The sequence below is a fragment of the Cupressus sempervirens genome, chromosome 10 (assembly GCF_028749045.1).
Source record: "Cupressus sempervirens isolate cs-2001-9-10 chromosome 10, ASM2874904v1, whole genome shotgun sequence".
In the NCBI taxonomy this organism is placed as follows: Eukaryota; Viridiplantae; Streptophyta; class Pinopsida; order Cupressales; family Cupressaceae; genus Cupressus; species Cupressus sempervirens.
Genome location: NC_143127.1, coordinates 676269446 through 676290422, shown reverse-complemented (window position 1 = coordinate 676290422; position 20977 = coordinate 676269446). Strand labels below are relative to the sequence as shown.

The 20977-nt window shown below is 34.0% G+C and overlaps 2 protein-coding genes across 4 annotated transcripts; one reads left to right on the top strand and one right to left on the bottom strand.

The window, feature by feature from the left end:
- The first annotated feature begins 2454 nt into the window (after positions 1-2454).
- On the top strand, positions 2455-18439 carry LOC149535626 (uncharacterized). Of its 2 annotated transcripts, none has more exons than XR_016356779.1 (2): positions 2455-2945; positions 17935-18052. XR_016356779.1 is itself a non-coding variant. In XM_089803605.1 (2 exons), the coding sequence occupies exons 1-2, from the start codon at positions 10267-10269 to the stop codon at positions 18195-18197; spliced, it is 408 nt and encodes a 135-aa protein (XP_089659731.1). In that variant the 5' UTR covers positions 10178-10266; the 3' UTR covers positions 18198-18439. The 2 variants fall into 2 exon arrangements, 1 of the variants encoding a protein (XP_089659731.1); XM_089803605.1 differs by lacking the exon at positions 2455-2945 and adding an exon at positions 10178-10411 and having other exon boundaries at positions 17935-18439.
- On the bottom strand, positions 3523-20626 carry LOC149535625 (NAP1-related protein 2-like). 2 transcript variants are annotated; one of them, XM_089803603.1, is made up of 10 exons: positions 20285-20625; positions 20003-20132; positions 9477-9599; positions 9040-9090; positions 6954-7025; positions 6661-6774; positions 6482-6543; positions 6043-6106; positions 5069-5125; positions 3523-3995 (listed from the first exon to the last, which is right to left on the bottom strand). In XM_089803603.1, the coding sequence occupies exons 2-10, from the start codon at positions 20111-20113 to the stop codon at positions 3876-3878; spliced, it is 774 nt and encodes a 257-aa protein (XP_089659729.1). In that variant the 5' UTR covers positions 20114-20132; positions 20285-20625; the 3' UTR covers positions 3523-3875. The 2 variants fall into 2 exon arrangements, with proteins under 2 accessions (XP_089659729.1, XP_089659730.1); XM_089803604.1 differs by having other exon boundaries at positions 20003-20626.
- Between the last annotated feature and the right edge of the window lie 351 nt (positions 20627-20977).

Below are 20977 nucleotides of genomic sequence, written 5' to 3'. Positions count from 1 at the left end.
GCATACATGCTACCAAAAGAACAAACACTAACCCAGAGACAAAAGGTATTAGAACAAGTCCCAAAAGTGTTGATAGTTGTGCAAAATGCTCTAAATTAGTTCATGTATGAGTAGTCAAATTGCTAATGTTTAGGCGCTCATAGCTTTATAGAAAGTATTGATCTAGAGACAAAATGTGATAAGGTAGGTATAGAAAGAGTTATTTGTGAATTTAAGTACTAAACAATGAACAAAAGGCACTAGCTAGCACTAATTTCATTAGATCTACAAGAAATTTGTCAAAAATAAGGGTGTGTGTGCCCTATGGAGTGTGTTGAAAATGTGTGTTAGCGAATAAGGGTCAGTCCATAATCAAAATAGCAATGCACCATGAAACATTGGATTGTTAAACCTTCAAAATAAAGCAAATAAGTAAAGGTAATTTAACAAGCGTGTCTCAAGTTCTTCGTCTCGAAGGATCTTATTTTGATCATTTAAAATGGCTCTCAATTAACACATTTTGATCATCATGGATGACAACTCAAAGAATGAGTCATGCTTTATGCTATAATGCATGAAAATTAGTGAAATGATGATAAAGATACAATGATATTTAACAAGTATGCCAATAAAGATGGATATAAGTTAGATACAAAGCTTAAATCTAGATAACAACTCAATTAATATGCTAAATACTACTAATAAGGTCTCACTATGCATAAAACACAAGGAATGGAACCCTATGCATAATGATGTATGTATGTACTAAAATGTTTATGGATGGACTAAAGATAGTAGACCATCAAGCATGGATGCAGAAACTACATTAAAATGCCTTGAAGATGGACTAAAAATAGTAGACCATCAAGCACTAAAGATAGTAGATCATCAAGCATTCAAACAAGAAGAAAATGAATATGCAATTCAAGATCATAACTCAATAGGAAGAAGAGGGATCATTTTTCTTTCAACAACCCCTTTATTTATAGATTATCCAAAGGGGGAATAGTGTTCCTAAATTGATTGTGAATCATAAATGCTCCAAAATATATAGCCATGTGGGTGAGTTGAATGGATTGGAAATGCATTTGATTTGTTTTTTGTGAAGTGGAAGATTTAGGAGGGAGAACTATATAGTCAAATAATTAAATGAGTATATAATAGAAGGATGTTAAATAAATGGAGCATTTAATATTAATTCAATGTACCAAATTTGTACTTATACAACTACCATTCTCATACCAATGGAGAAATGAAAATTGTGAACATATAGATAGAAGGCTCCTTGAGGGGCTATGTTACAAAACAAATAACTTGGGTTGAATGGTTGTGCCTTGGAAAATATTGCTACTATTCTACACACAACATGCTTATAGGAAATAATGACTCTTTCTCAACCCACTCTATAACTACGCTGCTCTAACTACATGAGCTAAAGTTATGATTTCGCAAAGCTTAGACATTGTGAGCGAAAGAGAACCTATATTATACCAAAACCATCAAAAAAAAATATACCATGATTGCCTCCAAACTAACGAGGTTTTTGAGGTGGAAGCATATAATTATTAAGCTTACAATCCTACAAACAAATTACCCTCAAATGAAACAAATTTTGAGAAGTTGAACCCACAATTTTGTGGAGCTTAGAAGATTGTAAGAAGTTTAGTGAGGTGACATATGAGCTACAACTTCCAAGACATCATCAAAATTCATAATATTTTTCATATGACAAGCCTTAGAAGACTTTTGGACAACAAATGTCACCTTTAGTAGAGCTCCACTTCTTGATGAATGAAATAGACTTTGGAACCGAAAGTTATCATGGATGTGAGATAAAAGAAACTGAAATAAGGTTACAGTTCTACAAATAGTCTACCCTCAATGAAAGAGGTTTTGAGAAATGGAACCCACAATTTTGTGGATCTAGAAGATCGTGAGGAGGTTTGGTGAGGTAACATATGAGCTGCAACTTTCAGACAACATCAAAATCCATGGTATTTTCATGTGACAAATCTTAGAAAACTTCTAGAGAACAAATCACACCCTGGTAGAGATGCTCCTTCTTGATTAATGAAATAGAATTTAAAACCAAAAGTTACCATGGATGATAGAAAGATTTCGAGAAATAAGGTTATTCAAGAGCAGTTGGTGAAATAGAAAAATCTTCCACTCAAGGATGCTGCATGGAAAGGAGTGGAGATATTCCTGCACCTAAGTTTGAAACCACTTTAAGACGAGCAATTTCGTAGGGGAGGACTGGCATGTACCTTATCCCATTGGGCCAACCACCTGAACACTTTAAATACAAAGTGTTTTTAGACATTAATATTTATTATTATATTAGTAACAACAAAATATTCATTTTGGTGGCAGACGTTTTTTTTTTAAAGACTGCCCTTCTGGGCCATTTAATTTTTCATTGGCCATATATATATTTGTCTTGCCTTTACTGTGACATGATCGATAATTGATGCAAATCGCGGGATAAAATCCAAATGCTGTGCTAAACCATTGTACAGCCAGCCAGGTTAGGACAAAACTCCAACTTCATCTTGTCAATCTTCCCTTCGATCCGCATATCTAATCATAAACTTGTGCGAGGATTGAATTTCAGGTTGACCGCCACTTTTGGGAGGACAGAAGGGGACAGTAGAAAACAATCAAGCCACTAGGCCACTTGATTGTCAGTCCTAGGAGGTTGTTCTACACCTGCAGCAGCCATCAGCTACCTATCCAAGCCTGGCACACACTTCTATAAGTCATGAACTTTGAGCCCAGTTGCAAACCCCAAGCGTGCAATTTGGAGCAATTCCAAAGGTACATCAACTCAGCACCTCTTATCATGGTGGGTTAGAGACTTGTCAAGCAGCAACTCAAAGTTCATATAATCAATCACCAGCATAACAAACTGGGACAACCCTTGTGCATAATCTTTTTGGCCATATTGGTTGTGGCAAATCTAGAAGGCAAGTTCATCATTTATATATCTGTATATAAACATTTTGTATGTTCACTATATGCTACTGGTAATAGCAGTTGAATTGGGACATTGCATTCGCCATCTTTAAATTGTTAACATGTGTCTATAAAATGAGGTTTGGATGTTTAGATCTGCTGATCTCTGACCTGATTTGTTCATTTAATCTCCTTGTTGGACTCAGTGGTAACTATTATTCATGTACAAATTCTCTTATCATTATATCTTATCACTCATATTTACTCTAAAACCTTAGAACTCAAACTAGGGCAATAGTGGAACAATTCACTGACAGGCGATCAATACCTGTATTTGGGTAAGTTTCTACAGTCACAATTGGTGGCACTGTTCCTTCAAGGACTCTTATACTAGAAAACAGAAATTAATGTCAATCTTTCTTTACTTTTCCAATTCTAAAACATGTACTTTTGTTATTAATGAGATCCAATGACTTTGCTGCCATATCAGCTCCAAAATAGAGGTTAAATAGAATTTTGAGTCTCCAGCACCCTAATTCATCCCACTAAATTGCACAATGTGAATTTAGTAATTGGTCCCACAATCACTATATAAATGATCTTTAAATTAATAATTATAAGAACATACAAATGTGAAGATCATTTGAAATATATATTCAACATAGTAACTAAGTTTGCAAAACAATTTCAAAACTTCGTATAATAGCAAGCGAACTCCTATACTTGGAGTGGCCGTTTAAGCAACCATGATCCCCTTCAAAAAGGGGTAATTTATCAGTATACGAAAGAAAAGAGACTATCTTTCTAGACATTGTCTTCTGCAGCTTGGGACTAAAAGTTTTCCTTTAGAACTTACAAGACAAAACAGAATTTCAAAATTAACAAAATTTTGTGAAGAATAAAATTTTGTGAAGAATGTGTTTAAAAAAAATCAAATTCAATCACTCATCATCTTCATCAGCATCTTCTTCGTCATCATCATCATCTTCATCATCATCATCATCACCACCACCACCTTCATCATTATCGTCTTCATCATCCTCTGAATCACTTCCATTTTCCTGGGAAAACACAATGTTGTAATAAATAAGTAATCAAAATGTGCAAAAGAAACAATATTGTTTCCAAACTACAATTCAAAACATCAGCTCCATGGTAAACCTCAGGAATCGTATCCCTGAAATCTGAGCGGGAGCACCAACATACTGTAAATAAATAATTGTGTCTGATTCAACCCCTTCTTGGTAAAGGAACACAATCTGAGACTTTATCACTAGTTGCAATACTTAAGTTACCCCAGGGTATATGCTTAAACGAATTTTCAAACCTCTACATTGAATTTTTACTTGATTTTTTTTTTTTAACAGACCTCTATATGGTTACAATGCAAACTACGCACAGTTTAATTAAGAAATCACAGTACAGTGTCGTAAATTGATTTTACCATTTTGGGGTCCTCTAAACGTTTTCCCAAATTAAAATTTTGGTTTTACCAATCTTGACTCACTAATTGTGTTTACCCAGCTCTCCACATCATTGAACGACCAATTCACTGATTTTGATGCATTCTCTATTGACGGGCCAATTTCCTATCTTATGGCATGGGCATCCTCAAGAGGAGTCCTTAACCATAGCCAAAGCAGAATCTACTTGGCTGTCATTCGCATTTAACATCAAGGAACTACAATACATAGTAAATTACAAAACATACATAATAGTTTGTCAAGCTATAACCCATCTTACCTACACCTGTGGCCATCTACCCATATATTTCGAACATTGTACAGAGGAGTGTTCAAATAAAAACCGTCTCCTCGGTATGTTTTTCTAGATAGATGCCTGTATAGACACTGCCCGTTACCTACAGCCATGTGATTGTGTACACTGCACAGAATTTTAATCCAGATAGGACTTCTAATGCCTTCAATGTATTGCTTTCTTATTGAAAAAATTATCAAATAAAAACTGGTCCGTTAATGTCTTGTAGATTAATACCATTCAGCCATTCATAATGGCAGGGACTCTAACACAAGTGCCTATATTATAATTATTACATTCTTCGGATAAAAACAAGCAAAAAGAATTTTCATACAAAAATCTACATATATATAAAAAGTAGGTGACGAGGTCTTACATTGTTGAAATATCTCAAGGGGTTAACCCAAAGGTCATCCTTGATTATATCAGCTATCTGTAGGAGTAAAAGAACAAGCATTGGTTACAGCATGGATTTCTCGATATAAAATATGTTGAAGCACATTTTTTCTGCTACCCTGGAATCAGTTGCATTCCTTTCGGAAACCAAAAAGAACGACAGTGATCCCAGAAAATAGTAAGATTAAACACTGTTAAAAGTTGAAAACAATTTTAACATAGTTCATTTCATATGTTAGATAAATTATGCTAATCATAAGACAAATTATATGATCAATATTGCTTCTCTTGTTAAAAACAAAAGGAATAGTACCAAATCAATCAAGTTATTATTTTCATAATAGAAATTCAAATTATAAAACATGCATTGTCATGTCCCAAGAATGTCATTCTTACCACATAAAAATGAGCAAGCACAAACACTAAGTGAATAACTTCCACTCTATTGTTCCTAAGTTGAATAAAATGCATCTGAATAAACATATAAATATTCACACTTTCCATCTACAACTAGCCAAAAGAGGCCAGCCGCTCAAAGAGCATTTCAGAACTTTATGGATATTGTTTTCCTTGTCCTGTTAGTAATCTTGCAACAAAATATCATATAAGAATGCTAAGTATCATCACCATGTCCCTTAGTAATCATATTTAATTGTATCAGTAAATTTTATGTGATTTTCTTATATTTTAAATTTGAAGTTAAAGATTTGAGATTGTCATAACATGACGTTTAGATCAACCAAAAGCTTCGGGAAAGGAATCACACACTCTTAGAAAATGGAATCAGGACAAAACATGTATATTCTATGATTTGACGGCAATGAAACCTTTAGAATTATACAACAAACGCATCAGAGCAGCCCCTTACCTACTATTTTAATAAATAGCAGCATCAACTACATTTATGTTTCTTGTCTAATATAAAATAGAACCAATGGATGGAAAAAAAAATACCTCATCCTGCATCATTCCAACTACCAACTCTTCTTCAACATGTTCACTGAACCAGTTGAAAAAGCTGCAAGGACACTCACCAATATATTAGAATCTCACAATGTTACGATTACAAATACAGTCTGCAAACACAATCATTTAATTCTCTTTAACTTACGAAACTCTGCCATTATCATTTAACTGATTTTTGGCATATTTTATAGAATCTTTTGCTTTGGAACTAGAGAATAAAATTCAATGAAAAAAAAATTATACTATCTTACTAGCATAAACATCTTGCACATGCACAGACAAACTAGGGTATGCCAAGGCCTATACATGTGCATTGATGGATGTGTAATAAAGTGAGTACATTTTTCTTTTTAACATTGAGAAAACCTTCATAAAATTCAAGTCAAACTGTTTGAGGACGTATGCATCTTACAGAGAAAACAAATACCTGTCTGTTTTCCTTGACCTCTTCTTTTCTTTTGTTTCAGATTTTTTTGGTTTTGTCAGATCCTGCGGACATTCTAGGATATTGAATATTTCGTCCAATAATTTAAAAAGTGATATATTAAAAGGAACTTTTGGAAGAATCTAACATTGAAGCCGATAATGAAATAAAGAATTACTGACCATTCCAGCTTTCCAATGTGGGGGATTTCCAGATTCTGTTGTTGAAGCATCATCTCCATATTTAAAAATCTTACATAATTTACTGTCTTCAAAATATGGATTGGGTCCAAATTCCTGCATGATATACAACTATTATATTATAAAAAGTATTATGCACAAGCTGATGAAACACCAAACAGCTATTAAAACACAATTAACAACCAACATAATTCTGAATTAAATTTTAATGGAAAATAAAATGAATTGACCAGAAGTAATTTCAATAATTTGGCTTTCGCAAATTTGAAACTCACAAAAGTAATTTTATAGCCCGACTTAATGTCACCCAAGTCTTCGACATTGAGAGACTGAAGATACTTGAAAGCCTGCAGTATTTCAGAGATAGCCCAGTTACAGAAAACTAATGCCATAATTGAGACATCCACTTCATAACTTGGTCAAAATGATAACCCTATGAAACCTCCATTTCATAATTTGGCCAGAATGATACCCTACAGCTTAATGGGAGCACAGTGCCAACAAGAATGTATTCTTAAAGATAATTCTTCTCCTTCGGAAAATAAAGATGCATACTTCAATTACCAAGTTGGCATAAGCAACATTTAAATTATAATTTGACATCTAAACTTCAAATTTGCAAAAAAACACACACTAAGAAGCGTATTCTAGTTTTCCATTCATAACTTGTATTGTAAATAATATGACGATAATTAAAAATAACTTATTTGTTTCTACATACTAAGCATTTGTCCATAGGAGCATATCATATAGGAAAAAACAAGTACAAAGACAGTTTTGAAACTGTGTAAGAGTATAACTAAATTATTTCTAACGTACACGAAGACGTCTCAATTCTGAAAAAGACTCAAGAATCAGAATAGGGAAGAGTAATGTTAGGTATGTAGTGATCCAATCCCCATTGATTATTAATTTATATTGGAGAAGACAACCTTCCTTGAGCATCAACCTGCAATATAACCTTCACTGAGAGAAATATTTCACCAAAAAATGAAAGAAAGTATTGAGATGTTAATAATAATGCTAATAACCTTGCTTATAATGGCTACGAAGGAGAGCCGGTAGATAACATGCGCTAAAAATTAATAATGATGCCCAGGTAAACTTAAGCATGAGTAGATGATAAAAACTGATCTACTCCAACAATTTATTTCCTTTAAAATAGATGGGAAAGGACAAGATAGGATACAGAAACTGTTTGAGTGTAACTAAATTATTTCTAATATTCAAGATGTTTGAATTCTGAAAAGAGATTAAAGAATCTGAATAAGAAATGAGGTGTTACTAGGTAGTTGATGACCCAAGATCCCTTGATTATTAATTTATTTACTTTAAAATAGGCAGTGTTTTAACTAATAAAATACATATTTTGTATTTCAATTAATACAAATATACATTTCATGTTTTATAGGGAAATATAGTGGAATAAAAAGCACTTAGTATTTGAGTTGGAGAAACATTACAAGAAACACACATCCTAGAATCGGCCATACTTAAGTTTTCTAAGGAAACGCACAAGCGAATAGAGAATTATAGAGGAAAAGAAAAACAATTTGTACTCCAACTGGAAAAACATCACAAGAAACACACATCCTAGAACTGGCTATACTTAAGTTTTCTGTACAATAAAAAATCTACCCCAGTAAAGTGTTGAGTTTTACAGATCAGTTCAAAACTTCTGAACAGGATCATTGTGAACATGCAAGTAGTTCTAATTATTTATATTTTGCAATTCAATTCAGTGATTAAGGTGAACATTGAAAGTCTTTTATTTAGTTAAATAAGTCATACATTGTTGATAATCACTAACGATCTAAACTTGACTTCCAAGTTGCCTCCTGCATGGAAAAATGATTTATATTTGGAAGATCAAATATTTAAGCTGAAAGGTTTAGAATTAATACAAGATAGAAGTTCAATAACTCGGAGCAATATAATATTTCCGTGCAACAGGAGGACTAGTAGCAGAGGTTACTCGTAAGATATCAAAGGTATGCAGAACAGATTACAAGAGTATAAATGTGTGTTGTTCATCCTTTCTCATGTCTTAATTTCAATGTTTTGGCCCTTGGGTGTGTAATTCAATATTATTTCAACATTAGGAAATCATTCGTTGTGACTGAAATTTATTAACAGAGGGAAGCAAGTCACAGAAGTCAGTTTGCCAAGAGATAAAGAGATGGATATATAAATGTCAGTTAATGAGTACTTCGAACTTAACTATACATTAAATACAAGTAAATATCTAAGGCACATGTGTAGAAAGATACAAACCTTTTGATCTCAGTTAATGAGCACTTTGAACTTAACTATACATTAAATACAAGTAAACATCTAAGGCACGTGTAGAAAGATACAAACCTTTTGATCTTCTTCTGTCAGAAGGTCACGTAAATGTGGATGACTCAAGAACTGCACAAAAGAAATGCTGTCAACATGCCAGTTCTCCACATCAATCCTTTGTCCTTTGATACATAACAGTCAAACATGCATGCTATCTTATTCCACAATTTGTAAATGATATTGTTAACTCTATTCCATTTCTTGTTTACTTGTAATTGTATTTTTAGGACAAAAATAGGGTATTGGGAAAGGGGACATTACACATACCTCTTCATTTTTTAAGATGTAGATTTAAGTTATTTTAAATCACATATGATTGACATATTTTTAAGGTTGCCAAAGCCCCTTTTTTTTTATATTGAAAACTATGCAATTGGTAAGTTTGAGTCATGTATATAATGTAGCATCATTTTGAATTAGATAAATACAAATCATTCCAAGATGAAGAAACATACTGCTGTAAGCCAAAATTCTGGAATCTTTTGTATCACTTCATTGCGCCTTTGATAAATAGGTCTTCTTTTTTCCATGTAAACCTGTTCAATCTCTAGCACCTTGTCATTTGCTGCTTCATTTGCCTACAATGATAACCAAACATACCAACAGTTTAAAATAATAAATTTTGAAACCCAAATACTTGTTTAAGCTTCAATAAGAATGGTTGTTTTAAGGACGCACATATACCTAGCAGATTTACTTGGGCCATAGCTGAAATGCATAAAGAAGAAACAGTATTTAAAATAATGAACAATAATATTAAACAGACCTGTTCAGTGCATCAGTCGGTAATTAAATCCGGTCAGAAAAGGATGAAAATACATATATATAAACATGGGAATACATATATATAGACGTGCAGCAGCAGATAAGTTTCATACACAAATGAAGGCAAGAAGTTTTTCTTTTCATTCACAAATGCATAAATGACATAAAACAATCCTTTTGGTCTTTTTACGCTAAGTTACCATATTCGCTCAGAAACCAGGAAATTCGACATTCGATTCGCTCAAATTTGAAGTTGGTTCAAAATCGTTACAAATTCGCCTGTTACCATCAGAATTCCCTGTAAATTCGTCATTTCGGACCCTGGTCGAATTCGGAGGAATTTTGAGCAAATTTGGTCGCAGTCAGCAGAGGAGCCTGGGAGGAATGTGAAACGAATTTGGGCGAATTTCAAGGCCACGTCATCTTATTGACTTGTCAACTTAGTTTTAGGTAGCGATTTACATATTAAAACCTAAAACGATGCCGTTTGGGATTTTTCCATATTGCAACCTGCGTTTGGCAGCAACAGTTTGGGATTTTTGGCAGCTGCAGTCTGGATCCGTAGGTTTGCTGTTGGCTCGGTCTGGTCCCTGTTGGAAGGAGCTCGTCCCTGTTTATTGGCTTGGTCTGGATATTCACTGTTGGCTTGGTCTTAATGAATCCCGGATTTTATATGAGTCTGACTGATTACTGATTAGTATTGTTGACATTGGTATTTAAAGTTTTTGAATCGAAACATTCATTTGGTGGTGTATTTTGACATTTTGTCATGCCATTGGAACAAAATCATTAATATATGTGGTGATGTATTTTGCTAAATTGCTTTATATTAGCATAGTGGTGTATGAACTTATTCGTTGCAGCATATGTATATATATATTGTGCGGACGAACCCAAACCCAGCCCAAAAAAATTTTGAGCAAATTCCGAACCCAAATGTCAAACCCGCATCCGAACCAGGATCTGAACCAGCAACTTAGCTTTTTAGTGGTCACTTTTAGGATTTCAGGATAGAATAGACCTAAATTGAAAAAAAAAAAATATAAAAAAGTCTAAAAAATGACGTCTTCAGTCAAATTCACCCTAATTTCATTTTGGGTTCTTCTGTCCAAATTCATTCAAAATTCTTACAGGGTTCTTCTAAGAGAATTTTGAGCGACTTTATCTGACTGGTAGAACTTTGAGCAAATCCGAACCAAATCCGACTTTGCAGTGAAAACCAACTTTTGAATTTCATCTTCCAGGAGCAAATCTGGTAACTTAGAAAATTAAAAAATTAAAAACATAATTATCAAAAAAACCCATTTTTTGCTTGTATAAACAACTTAATCCACAAGCATACTACCTGTTGTAAATGGCATGCCTAACCTAATGAACTAAGAATATCACCACGCAGCCCATGCTGCAAAATTGAAATCATTCAACCAAAAGAACAGACTCCAACCTTTTAAAATGCAACAAAGTAATAAATTCTGAAATTTGAAAAGTATATGGTGTCGAAATGAGGTGACTACCAATATCAAGTGTTGGATATTGCTGATTCTACTTGTATTAGGTCTTAATATCACTTGAATATTGCTGATTCCACTTGTATTAGATCTTAATATCCAATGCTTATCATTGCTTGATAGCACTTTAGTCACATTATTTCATTCCAGAGAGCACAAAAACTTGGTTTCTGATAGATCAAACTTCGTTTAAGGGGCATGAAAGATTTATGCAGCATGAAAACTGGAAAAGCTCAAACATATAAACAATAACACAGAACAAATAAATTGAAGTTCATCGAGATCAATCTTTTAACTATATTAACCATATAATATTGTTTTGTAAATACATTAAAATAAAAGCATTGCCTATTAAGGATACATAATCAGGACATCAAAGATGCCTATGGTATATCTGTTGACAAATTGTAGTCAAACATAAGCCTTATGCTTAAACTGTCAAACTTGTAGCCCCTTCCCCCAATTTATATTGCATGTGCATATGCAATGCAGAGCAGCTTTGCTTGCAAAAACCGTTCAAGACAATATGATTATTATTTCCTAAACTCTTCTGCAGCTGTGAAAATGAAACCACCATATGGCTTACAAAAAACTCTTAAGAAAAAGCCCTGTTCTGAAACAGAACTAGATCTATCATATTTTTCTAGGCAAGTAGCCATGAGCAGGTTGTCTTTACGGAAACATCTGAATAAATCACATCTAAACCCCATCAAAGGTTCAAAGTATGAGGAGACAAATGCAGTGCAGATATAACAGAACTAACAGGCAAGTCTTCAGAAAGCACAAATTAGCAAATTATTGTCTTGTTACTGATTTGGAAGAGGCTCAAAAGAAGAGAATCATTAATTGAAAATCGTATTAAGTTTGTCCAAGTCACCCTACTCTGCAGGATAAACTGGATATAACCATGGATATCCATTTTAAATATAACGGGTTCTACAGAATAGTACTGTGATGACTGAACCTATCACCATAGAGAATATATGCATCTATCACATTGTCTGAGTCTGGCATTAGAATCTATTATGCGTAAGCTTCAGCTACATACAACATATGTATCATCTGATTCGATGTAAAATATGTTATACTGTTATTAAATTTTGCAAATTAAGTCACCTTTCCGATTATAGGAACCACAGTAACCATGAATTAAAACAAGATACACAACATATGGAATTGAAAACATTAAACAAAGTAAAAAAAAAAGTGAAGTTTGACTCTAAGACACACAATTATGCCTGTTTGGAAGTGACCTGCTCTGGTGAATGCCAATTATTGTTACAGGCTTACATCTGAACAGGTGTCCACCGTGGTGTCACTTTAACAAGATTAACATATGGTAACAAGTTACATCAAAAAAAGAATGAGAAAACTCTCAATTCCTCTTTCCTACAGCAAAGAAACATGAGGGGATGAAGGGTGGGTAGGCAGAAAGAGTGCAAAGAGAAAAGGCATGATAAAAAGAAATGAAGGCTTCCAAAACTCCTCTATTGCCACATCCTCACTTTAATGAGTTACTAGGCATATCTGATGTCCTTCACAACATCTAGCTCAAGAAGTGTGGGATTGATCATAGCCTTTGCCAAGCGAAAAATCAAGGGACACAACCCCAACTTGAATCTTTCCTAACTCCCTCTCCCCATCGACCTCCTTCAAATTTATCCTCTTCAACCTCCTGATTCCTGAGATTCAAATAAATATTTTGCACATGCCGAGTGAAAAATTAAGAGACAAATCAAGAGAGGCAACCCCAACTTGAATCTTTCCAACTCCCTCTCCCCATCGACCTCCTTCAAATTTATCCTCTTCAACCTCCTGATTCCTGAATTCAAATAAATATTTTGCACATACAATCCAAACAAACATATGCTGAAACATGGGATGATGAAAAAAAATCCTTTGGAGTGATCTATAAGATATTTTAAAATTCCATAGTATCATTTTTCATAAGCTCAACTTTTCCAGACGTGAGCTGATGGCACAAAAATCTGTGTAACACAACCATGCAAGTGTTTAAAGTGAAAATCAAATCAAAACATTGCCATCAATGACAGACGGAAAGATATCCTACAAACACGCACACAACACCTCAGTTTTTAACTTTTGTTAACAGTGCCAAAGGCACAAATCTATCTACTATAACCATGCATATGTAATATGTATGAATGGGTATGTGTTATATCACGATGCTGTCAACATTTAGCAATATATGTGTACATGTACACATAATAGTTGTGTTATGCATGTACTCAGGGTCTTCTAGATTTTCAAAGTTTGATTTGCCACCAACCTTGACTATGAGATCAAAACCTAGTAGTTAATGAATCAAACAAATTTAGACAGACATTAGACAAACTTTTAACTGAAGTAACATGTTCAAGTTTGAGGATGGATTCGGATATGAGAACCCAGTTCGTGGATTTGTGAACTGTATTCTATTGTAGTTCTTATGGGTTCGTTTGTGTATATACATGTATATGTCTATGTATATATGTGCATTATATAATTAAAAAATAAGAGAAATATACATAATTGTAAAACTAAATCATTTCATAGTATGAATCTATAATGCTTGATCAATGATCAGTGACAAATGTCAAGACTTAAAGAAAAACATTAAAAATTTAAAAACTTGATCATTGATCTACATTCATGATTCTAAAGAAAACCATCACATTGAAAAATAACGGTGTTACCCGGGAATGCGTCCCCAGCCTAAAAACCCCCTTCCCCGTATTGAAAACATTTCAGGGACTTGGGGACGGCTAGGGTACATCCCCACTTGTCCCCCTTTTCTAAAAATTCCCAAGAAATGTCTTAGAAACTTGGGGACTTCAGGAGATCTTTTTGGGGACGTCCGGACATCCTCGGGATGGTTGGGGACGCCTTGGAAGCTTGGAAGCCCCTGGAATAGATGGGTGTCCCCGATTTGATAGACAACATCAGCATTTATAAAATATTTTTTCTTTTATTAAACATTTTCTTTTTAAATTTTAAAGTGGGCCCCTTCTTCCAAGCTCACCCTAACATGCTTATTACTATTTGGTAGTTAATTTCCTGCTATTTGGGGCCCTCTAATTAGTATTTGACAAAATTACGTGAAGAATCATGGAATTAATATTGCTATTACAGTCACGCTACATGCTCAGAATTATATAGCAGACTATTTGCAAGGTGCTGGAAAAGTTTGAAAAGTACATTACAGACCTAGAACATGCATTCTTCTGTCATTTTCTGACAATACATTAGTGCTTGGTTGGTTTTGGGTTGATCTGGGTCCTTTGTGGAAGATATGGTGAATATTGGAAGTTGCATCAAGATACCCTCTTATTGTAACAAGCCTATATCATGATCAGAACTATAAAGAGGACCCTTTTGTATTAATATCAGTCCGGTTACAATGAATTGGAAGTGTAATTTCAAAGTTAAATGATAGTAGTGAGTTTCAACTTGGAAGGTGGGTTATCGTTCTTGTTTCTATTGAAAATGAATTCTAAATTATGTTCTTGGGTACATTTCAAAGTTTTATATTATTATTTTAATATTACATGCACATTGACAATAATTCCAAATTATGAATGCGCAATAGCATATTGAGCATCAAGTTTGATTATTGAAATGTTGTATGTTAAGGTTCTATGATGTTTAAATGGCATGGTTTATCCATGTCTTCATATGAATGTAATGTATATATGCAAATTTCACTATATATTTTATATTTTCCCTATATTTCTATAGCCGTCCCCTCTGTCATCCCCAAAGTTGGCAAAAAAAGTTGTTGTCCGGAAAACTCGTCCCCCCATTCCCTGCTGTCCTCGTCCTAGAAACTTGGGGTAATACTAGAAAATAATAATAATAATAATAACAAGACATTTTAAGTGAGTTTGGACTATGGGTCCATGTGGTATTCCCCTAGGTTTGAGCTAGATTCATCCAGGGTCTGTGTTTCGACTTGTGGATACATCAGATCTGCAATGGTGCAGATCCGGATGGACCCATCCAGCGAGGACCAAACTGTGAATTCGAACCCGGTTCACACGCCTACCTGACCAAGGCACAAATCCAATAACATAGGAAAACACATGTTCCAATCCACACATACATAAATACACATTAATCTATGATATTGTATATATGAATATATCCTTAGTTTCTCTGGTTCACTGGTATGGCCTCTGAACTAGGTTTGGGTTCGAACCAGTACCAAATTTGGGTCCAATTCGTCAAAAATTCGCCTAGGTTTTAAAAAGAAATTGTGTATCAATAGCTCTCTGATTTTCCTACAAGATGTTATAGTGTAGGCATCCCAGCTTGCATCTTTGACATAGAGAATGTTTAATTGCACAAAATGGACTCGACTAGATCATGAATGTGGAGACGATGAGCTTCTCCAGTGGTAGACATAAACATGATAAATCCACCATTGAGGGATAGAACAATGCCGCAAGTATAACTCTGCTTCTTTTATAACATGATACACTTCTTTCCAAGCTCAGCTTGCTATATGCCTGTTGTAATAAATAGGGCTTTTGACATAGGAGCTCTCTTGTTTGTATTCAACTTGTCTAACAAGGCCTAAGATATGCCGATCAATTGAACAATGCTTTGTAATGATGCTATGATTACAAGCTTAAAGTTTATGGTGTTTTTGTTGTTTAAATGATTAAATCATATAATTTTATGATACTATGTGACATTCTAATTTTAACTTATACTTCTAGCCTTCATATATGTATGTATGTATGTATGTATGTATGTATATGTATATGTATATCTATATCTATACATATACATACATACATGTATATATATATATATACATACATGTATATATATATACATACATGTATATATATATATATATATATATATATATATATATATATATTTCTGTATGGACGAACCCAAACCTTTTTCCAAAATTTTGCCAAACCAACGAACCGGTTCTTTGAACCCATATTTTGAATCAAACTTGAACCTAAGACTACATCATATACCCCTAGTGTATGTGAATTCAAAAGGCTCGATTTGCTCCCAAGCTTGACCGTGAGATAGAAAAACTAAGGTTATAAAACTTGAATAATCTATAAGCCACAGTTTTAGAACAGGCTTGGCAGAACCAATTTTCACTTGGGCTTCGTGACTGGGCAAAAACTCAGAAAAAGCTTGAAAATCCTGGAAAACTAAAACGAAAAATTCTTACTTTAATTTTAAATATTAAAAGCATTTATTCATGCAGAATACAGTTACAAAAGATATGAATGAGTCAGTGTGCAGGTGCGGCTGCTCCGGGGTCAGATTCTAGTCCAGTAAAGGTGGGGTGCTTACAGGAGTGGTGATTCAGCTTGTAGATGCATCCTGATTCCTAAACAAACCAGGGTAGCCCCATTGAAGCCCACAATTTAGAACCATCAATGTGCCCAACATTCTTTCTAAATAGCTTTTCACTTTTTCAAATTGTTTTATGATGCATAAACATATCAAACCCAAACGAAAGACTGCTGAGCACAATTTATTACTGTCTGCTTCATTTTTGCCACCTTTTCTCTCTCAATCATGTAAATAAATTTATTTTTCCAGTACCAATGGATATAGACTCCTTGTAAACTATACTACATTAAGGTGTGTCTTGAGAGATGTCAATGGACTTCCTGCACATAATTAGGATGACTATTTAGCATGGCAATAGTTTTGGAAGCACATATGACCATGGCAAAATAAAAAGCTCCTTTGATTATTTATTTATTTCTGGTGCTTAATTACCATGGCAGATGTGTGAAAATTATAATACCAAATTGAACTTAATTTAGTTATTTACTTGTTAATCATTTTTTATTATAGTGTATTGGTTTTGTTGATGTTTAATAAGGTTCATAAATATTTCTCTACATCAAAAATATTCTATGTTCCACTGAGTTTCCAGACAGAGACGATGGTGTACGGCGAGACATGCTTCTGGTATGGGGGTGAGGCAGCTGTTAAAAGATGGGGAAATTTCTTTTTTTTCAAATAGACGAATGTCAAACATTAATTCATCATAAAATTGATAAAGCATTCAACATAAACATTAAAGAAGCTTAATATATAGCATCGGACTTGACTTGAGATTTCACATGAGAATCAAAAAATAAATCATCAAATTCAAACGCTTTCATTGTAAATAAGGGTACCAGCATATGAGACACATCTCTCTGGAACACAGAAAATATTATAAAAATGCACATTTTCTGTAACTAAACTATAAATACATATACATCTATTATTTTAATATTTTATTATATTTTTGTTTTTTACCAAATCCACAAACCAGGGTTCGGAACACAAATTTGAACCACTGCAAGGATCAGTTATAAGAAATATGGGCAGAGACAAAAAGAAGCTACAAATACTAGTGTGCAAGATAATATGTGTTCCACCTTTTTCATTCAAATACACAACACTTATATAGGAGTTTAATCTCCTATATTATGATTATATGAATTGTACTAACAGCTCACATAACTATAATCTCTTATATAACTAAAAATATATATTATCCTAAAACATTATAACAAAGCACACTAACAATTTTTTATTCTAACAATAATATTAATATTAAGTTGTTTGTAAACAACTTTATATTCTAATGTTGTTTTTACAGGTGTTGATGTTGCGGGTAGTCACTCTGGTGGGGTGCTTGGCTCACTGGAGACCCAGGTGGATCAGCTCAATAAAACGGTGGAGCAGCTGAATGGTGAGATTGCTGGCCTGAACAGGAGGTTCAAGGACATTAGCAAGTTCTCCTTGAAGATCATGCACACTAGCGCTACCACCTTATGTGCTCTGCAGCGAAAGATTTTTGGTGTAGACCCTACCCAGGAAAAAGAGGCCAAGGAGCTCTTTCAGTTCCTGAATGAAGAATAGGCAGATATTCTGCTGTCCAAGAGGCTTGGGGGTAGCTAGGTTTCTATGTTGGTCCTTTTTTGCTATTATAGCCCTTGGGGCTTAGTTACTTTTACCTTTATGATGATGTTTAAAAACTCTAGCCCTGTATGGCTTAACAGTTTAGATTAGTTTACTATGATAAACTCTCGTAGTGTTTTTTGCTGGTTAGACATTAATGGTGCTACTATGTTGATTAAATCATTTCTTAAGTTTTCTTTTTATAGAGGTAAGTTATGTGGGGCTCCTTTTGTCTTAGCTCTCTGGAAGCTGTTAATTCTTTGTTAATGTGAGCTTCCCTAGCGCTGCTTGTACCATGGGCCAGGACCCTCTTCATGCTGCTTTTATCAAAAACAACTTTATAGCTAGCCTAAACTCCTATGTGAACACTAATTCCCAACGTCAGTAACACAGGTTCAAGTTGATCAAGGATGCAAGCACAGCCACGGGAAGTTTTCCAAAAAATGTCAGAGAAAGATCAGAAACCCTACCAGTCTAGCCACAAAAGAGTCAGCAAGAAACTCAGAAAGTTCAAAATAATCAAAGTTAGTTGCCACAATAACCTCACTACAAATTACAGGCCAATTTGCCGAAACTTTCTCACAAGCAAGTTATTCAGCACACACAAACTTGCATGTTCTCGCAATTTTGGTGAGTTTCAAGCAAGTTCTGAATTAAACAAATTGCCAGGAGCTATGTTTTTATTAATCGGCATGCAAAACCACTCTTACTGTATTTGCTAGAAGATTCCAATTTCATTATTAATATTACTTGAAGTCTTAAACTACGATTGATTTTCTTAAAAGATTCCTCCAATAACATATTTATTACATCTTCCATAAAAATGATGATCATAATGCAAAATAATTCAATGCAGCCCGGAAAAAAGGAAAGGAAAGTGGTGAGGGATGGACTTTGTCCCATTGATTTTCCTGCGAGCTCCCTCAAATATCATGTTTATTGCATGTTCCCTAAAATATGATGTTTATTTACATTGTAACACATTTGAATGCAGAGCAGGAAAAAGGTACCAAAATCACAAGAGACGGGGAAGGCCATTGTCCATTCTTTGTGTATGAAAAGACACAGACGCATTACAGTTCCAAGTAAGAAATCAATTGGATGCTAGTTAAACCATTAACACTCGGAATTGTTGAGAGTAAGGGACAGTAATATTCAGCCTGTAATAATCAGATAAATGAATAAGTTGGGCTGTAAAGAAAATGGGATAGTTTGGCCCACATTGAAAATCACCCTACCAAAATAAATTGGGCTGTAATGCGGTAAATCTAACAAACCTGTCAAAGAATGTGGTGTAAAAATTAAAGGCACAGTGGAGTATCACACATTAAGTTTTAAAAGATAATAAGAATAGCTATTGTAGCTGCAATAGAGTGAAACCATTATATAGGAAAAGAACAGAATTTGAGATAGTGCCTTCTTAGGAAGAGAACCACATTTGCAAATATAAGAACATGGAATTATAGATGCAATCAAGTTAAACCAAGCTTGCTTACAAAATATTTTTAATGGGGTCCACGCTTTCAGCATGCTACATTCAAAGCGTCCAATACCTCTCAAAAGTTATCAAGAAAAAAACCACAGAAAGATTGATGTTTCAATTATAAAAGCATTACTTTTGAGGCCAAATACTGCTTAATAGAAATAACAAACATGGGCATTCCAATTTTAGATTTTTCATGTGATGGTTTGTTAAATTTATCAATTATTTTATTTTAAAAGGAGTTAAATTTGGAAGCAAAAACAGATGATAAATAACAAGTTACCTGGTCCAAATCATCCTGAAGCTCTTGCAAACGCTCCATAGACAGTACAAGCTTATAGTCCACATCTTGAAGCTCATCTGCATCACCAGTCTTTGCTCGTTTCCTCTCCATTCGAACTTCGCGGTTGATACTACAGCAGCAGCCAAACAATCAAAAGAATCGGTGAACACAAACAAGAAACAGATCTCAGGTAAATTATACTCTGTTCCAAATACAAATTGTTGTTGACAATTAATAATCGGCAGGTAAAGAGCTTGAGCTCGGCAGGGACTGAAGGGATACCGATGAAATAGTAATCTCACTGCCTGCCTTTCAACTTCGAGAATTAAGTTGAAATGTACTATTGGTATTGGTATGCAGGGGTTTTGGGTAATCGTTGAATAAAATATTCATTTTTCTTTACTAAAATGGGTGGGCGAAGGTTTAGGGTTTAGGGTTTTTGGAAGGAGTTGGAGAATATTCTGTCTTTCGGAAGACTACGAACAAAGTTGAATGACCATTTATAATGTTTTTCAGGTGTTGCTTTTAGTGGAAGGATAATAAAAGAGTTGATGGTGATAAGCGGAGAGGATTTCTCAAAGCCTTGATGATGGCGATATTGTTTTTAAATAGTCTCGCATCGTGGAAGTTCTATAGTCGAGGAGAATTTTGAATTAGAATTGTATTAGGATCGGATGTTCATTCTATCAATTTAATATAGATTTGGTTATTTTCTTTCGTATGAGTAATGTACAAAGACACAATTATCATTAGTCTTATTTTTATGATCACATTTAATAATGCGGTAAAATGAAAAAAAATATAAAACATATTGCATTATGTGGATTTGTTTTTATTTTCGGTTATGTTATTTTGTGTGGAGATCTATATGATATCATTGCTTGTAAAAAATAAATTTGTGTAAACTAATATTCGTAAAATATAAGTTCAAACAATTTAAGTGAAAGTAGTGCAATAAAGCATCACAATAATAAT

Excerpts from the sequence above, each read along its gene's own strand:
- LOC149535626 (XM_089803605.1), top strand. The coding sequence starts at position 10,267 with ATGCCGTTTGGGATTTTTCCATATTGCAACCTGCGTTTGGCAGCAACA. Across the intron at positions 10,412-17,934 it reads CGTCCCTGTTTATTGGCTTG|GTGTTGATGTTGCGGGTAGT; the intron begins GTCTGGATATTC and ends TTGTTTTTACAG.
- LOC149535625 (XM_089803604.1), bottom strand. The coding sequence starts at position 20,113 with ATGGAGAGGAAACGAGCAAAGACTGGTGATGCAGATGAGCTTCAAGAT. Across the intron at positions 5,126-6,042 it reads TTGGAATGATGCAGGATGAG|ATAGCTGATATAATCAAGGA; the intron begins GTATTTTTTTTT and ends TTACTCCTACAG. Across the intron at positions 3,996-5,068 it reads CCTTGAGATATTTCAACAAT|GAAAATGGAAGTGATTCAGA; the intron begins GTAAGACCTCGT and ends GTGTTTTCCCAG.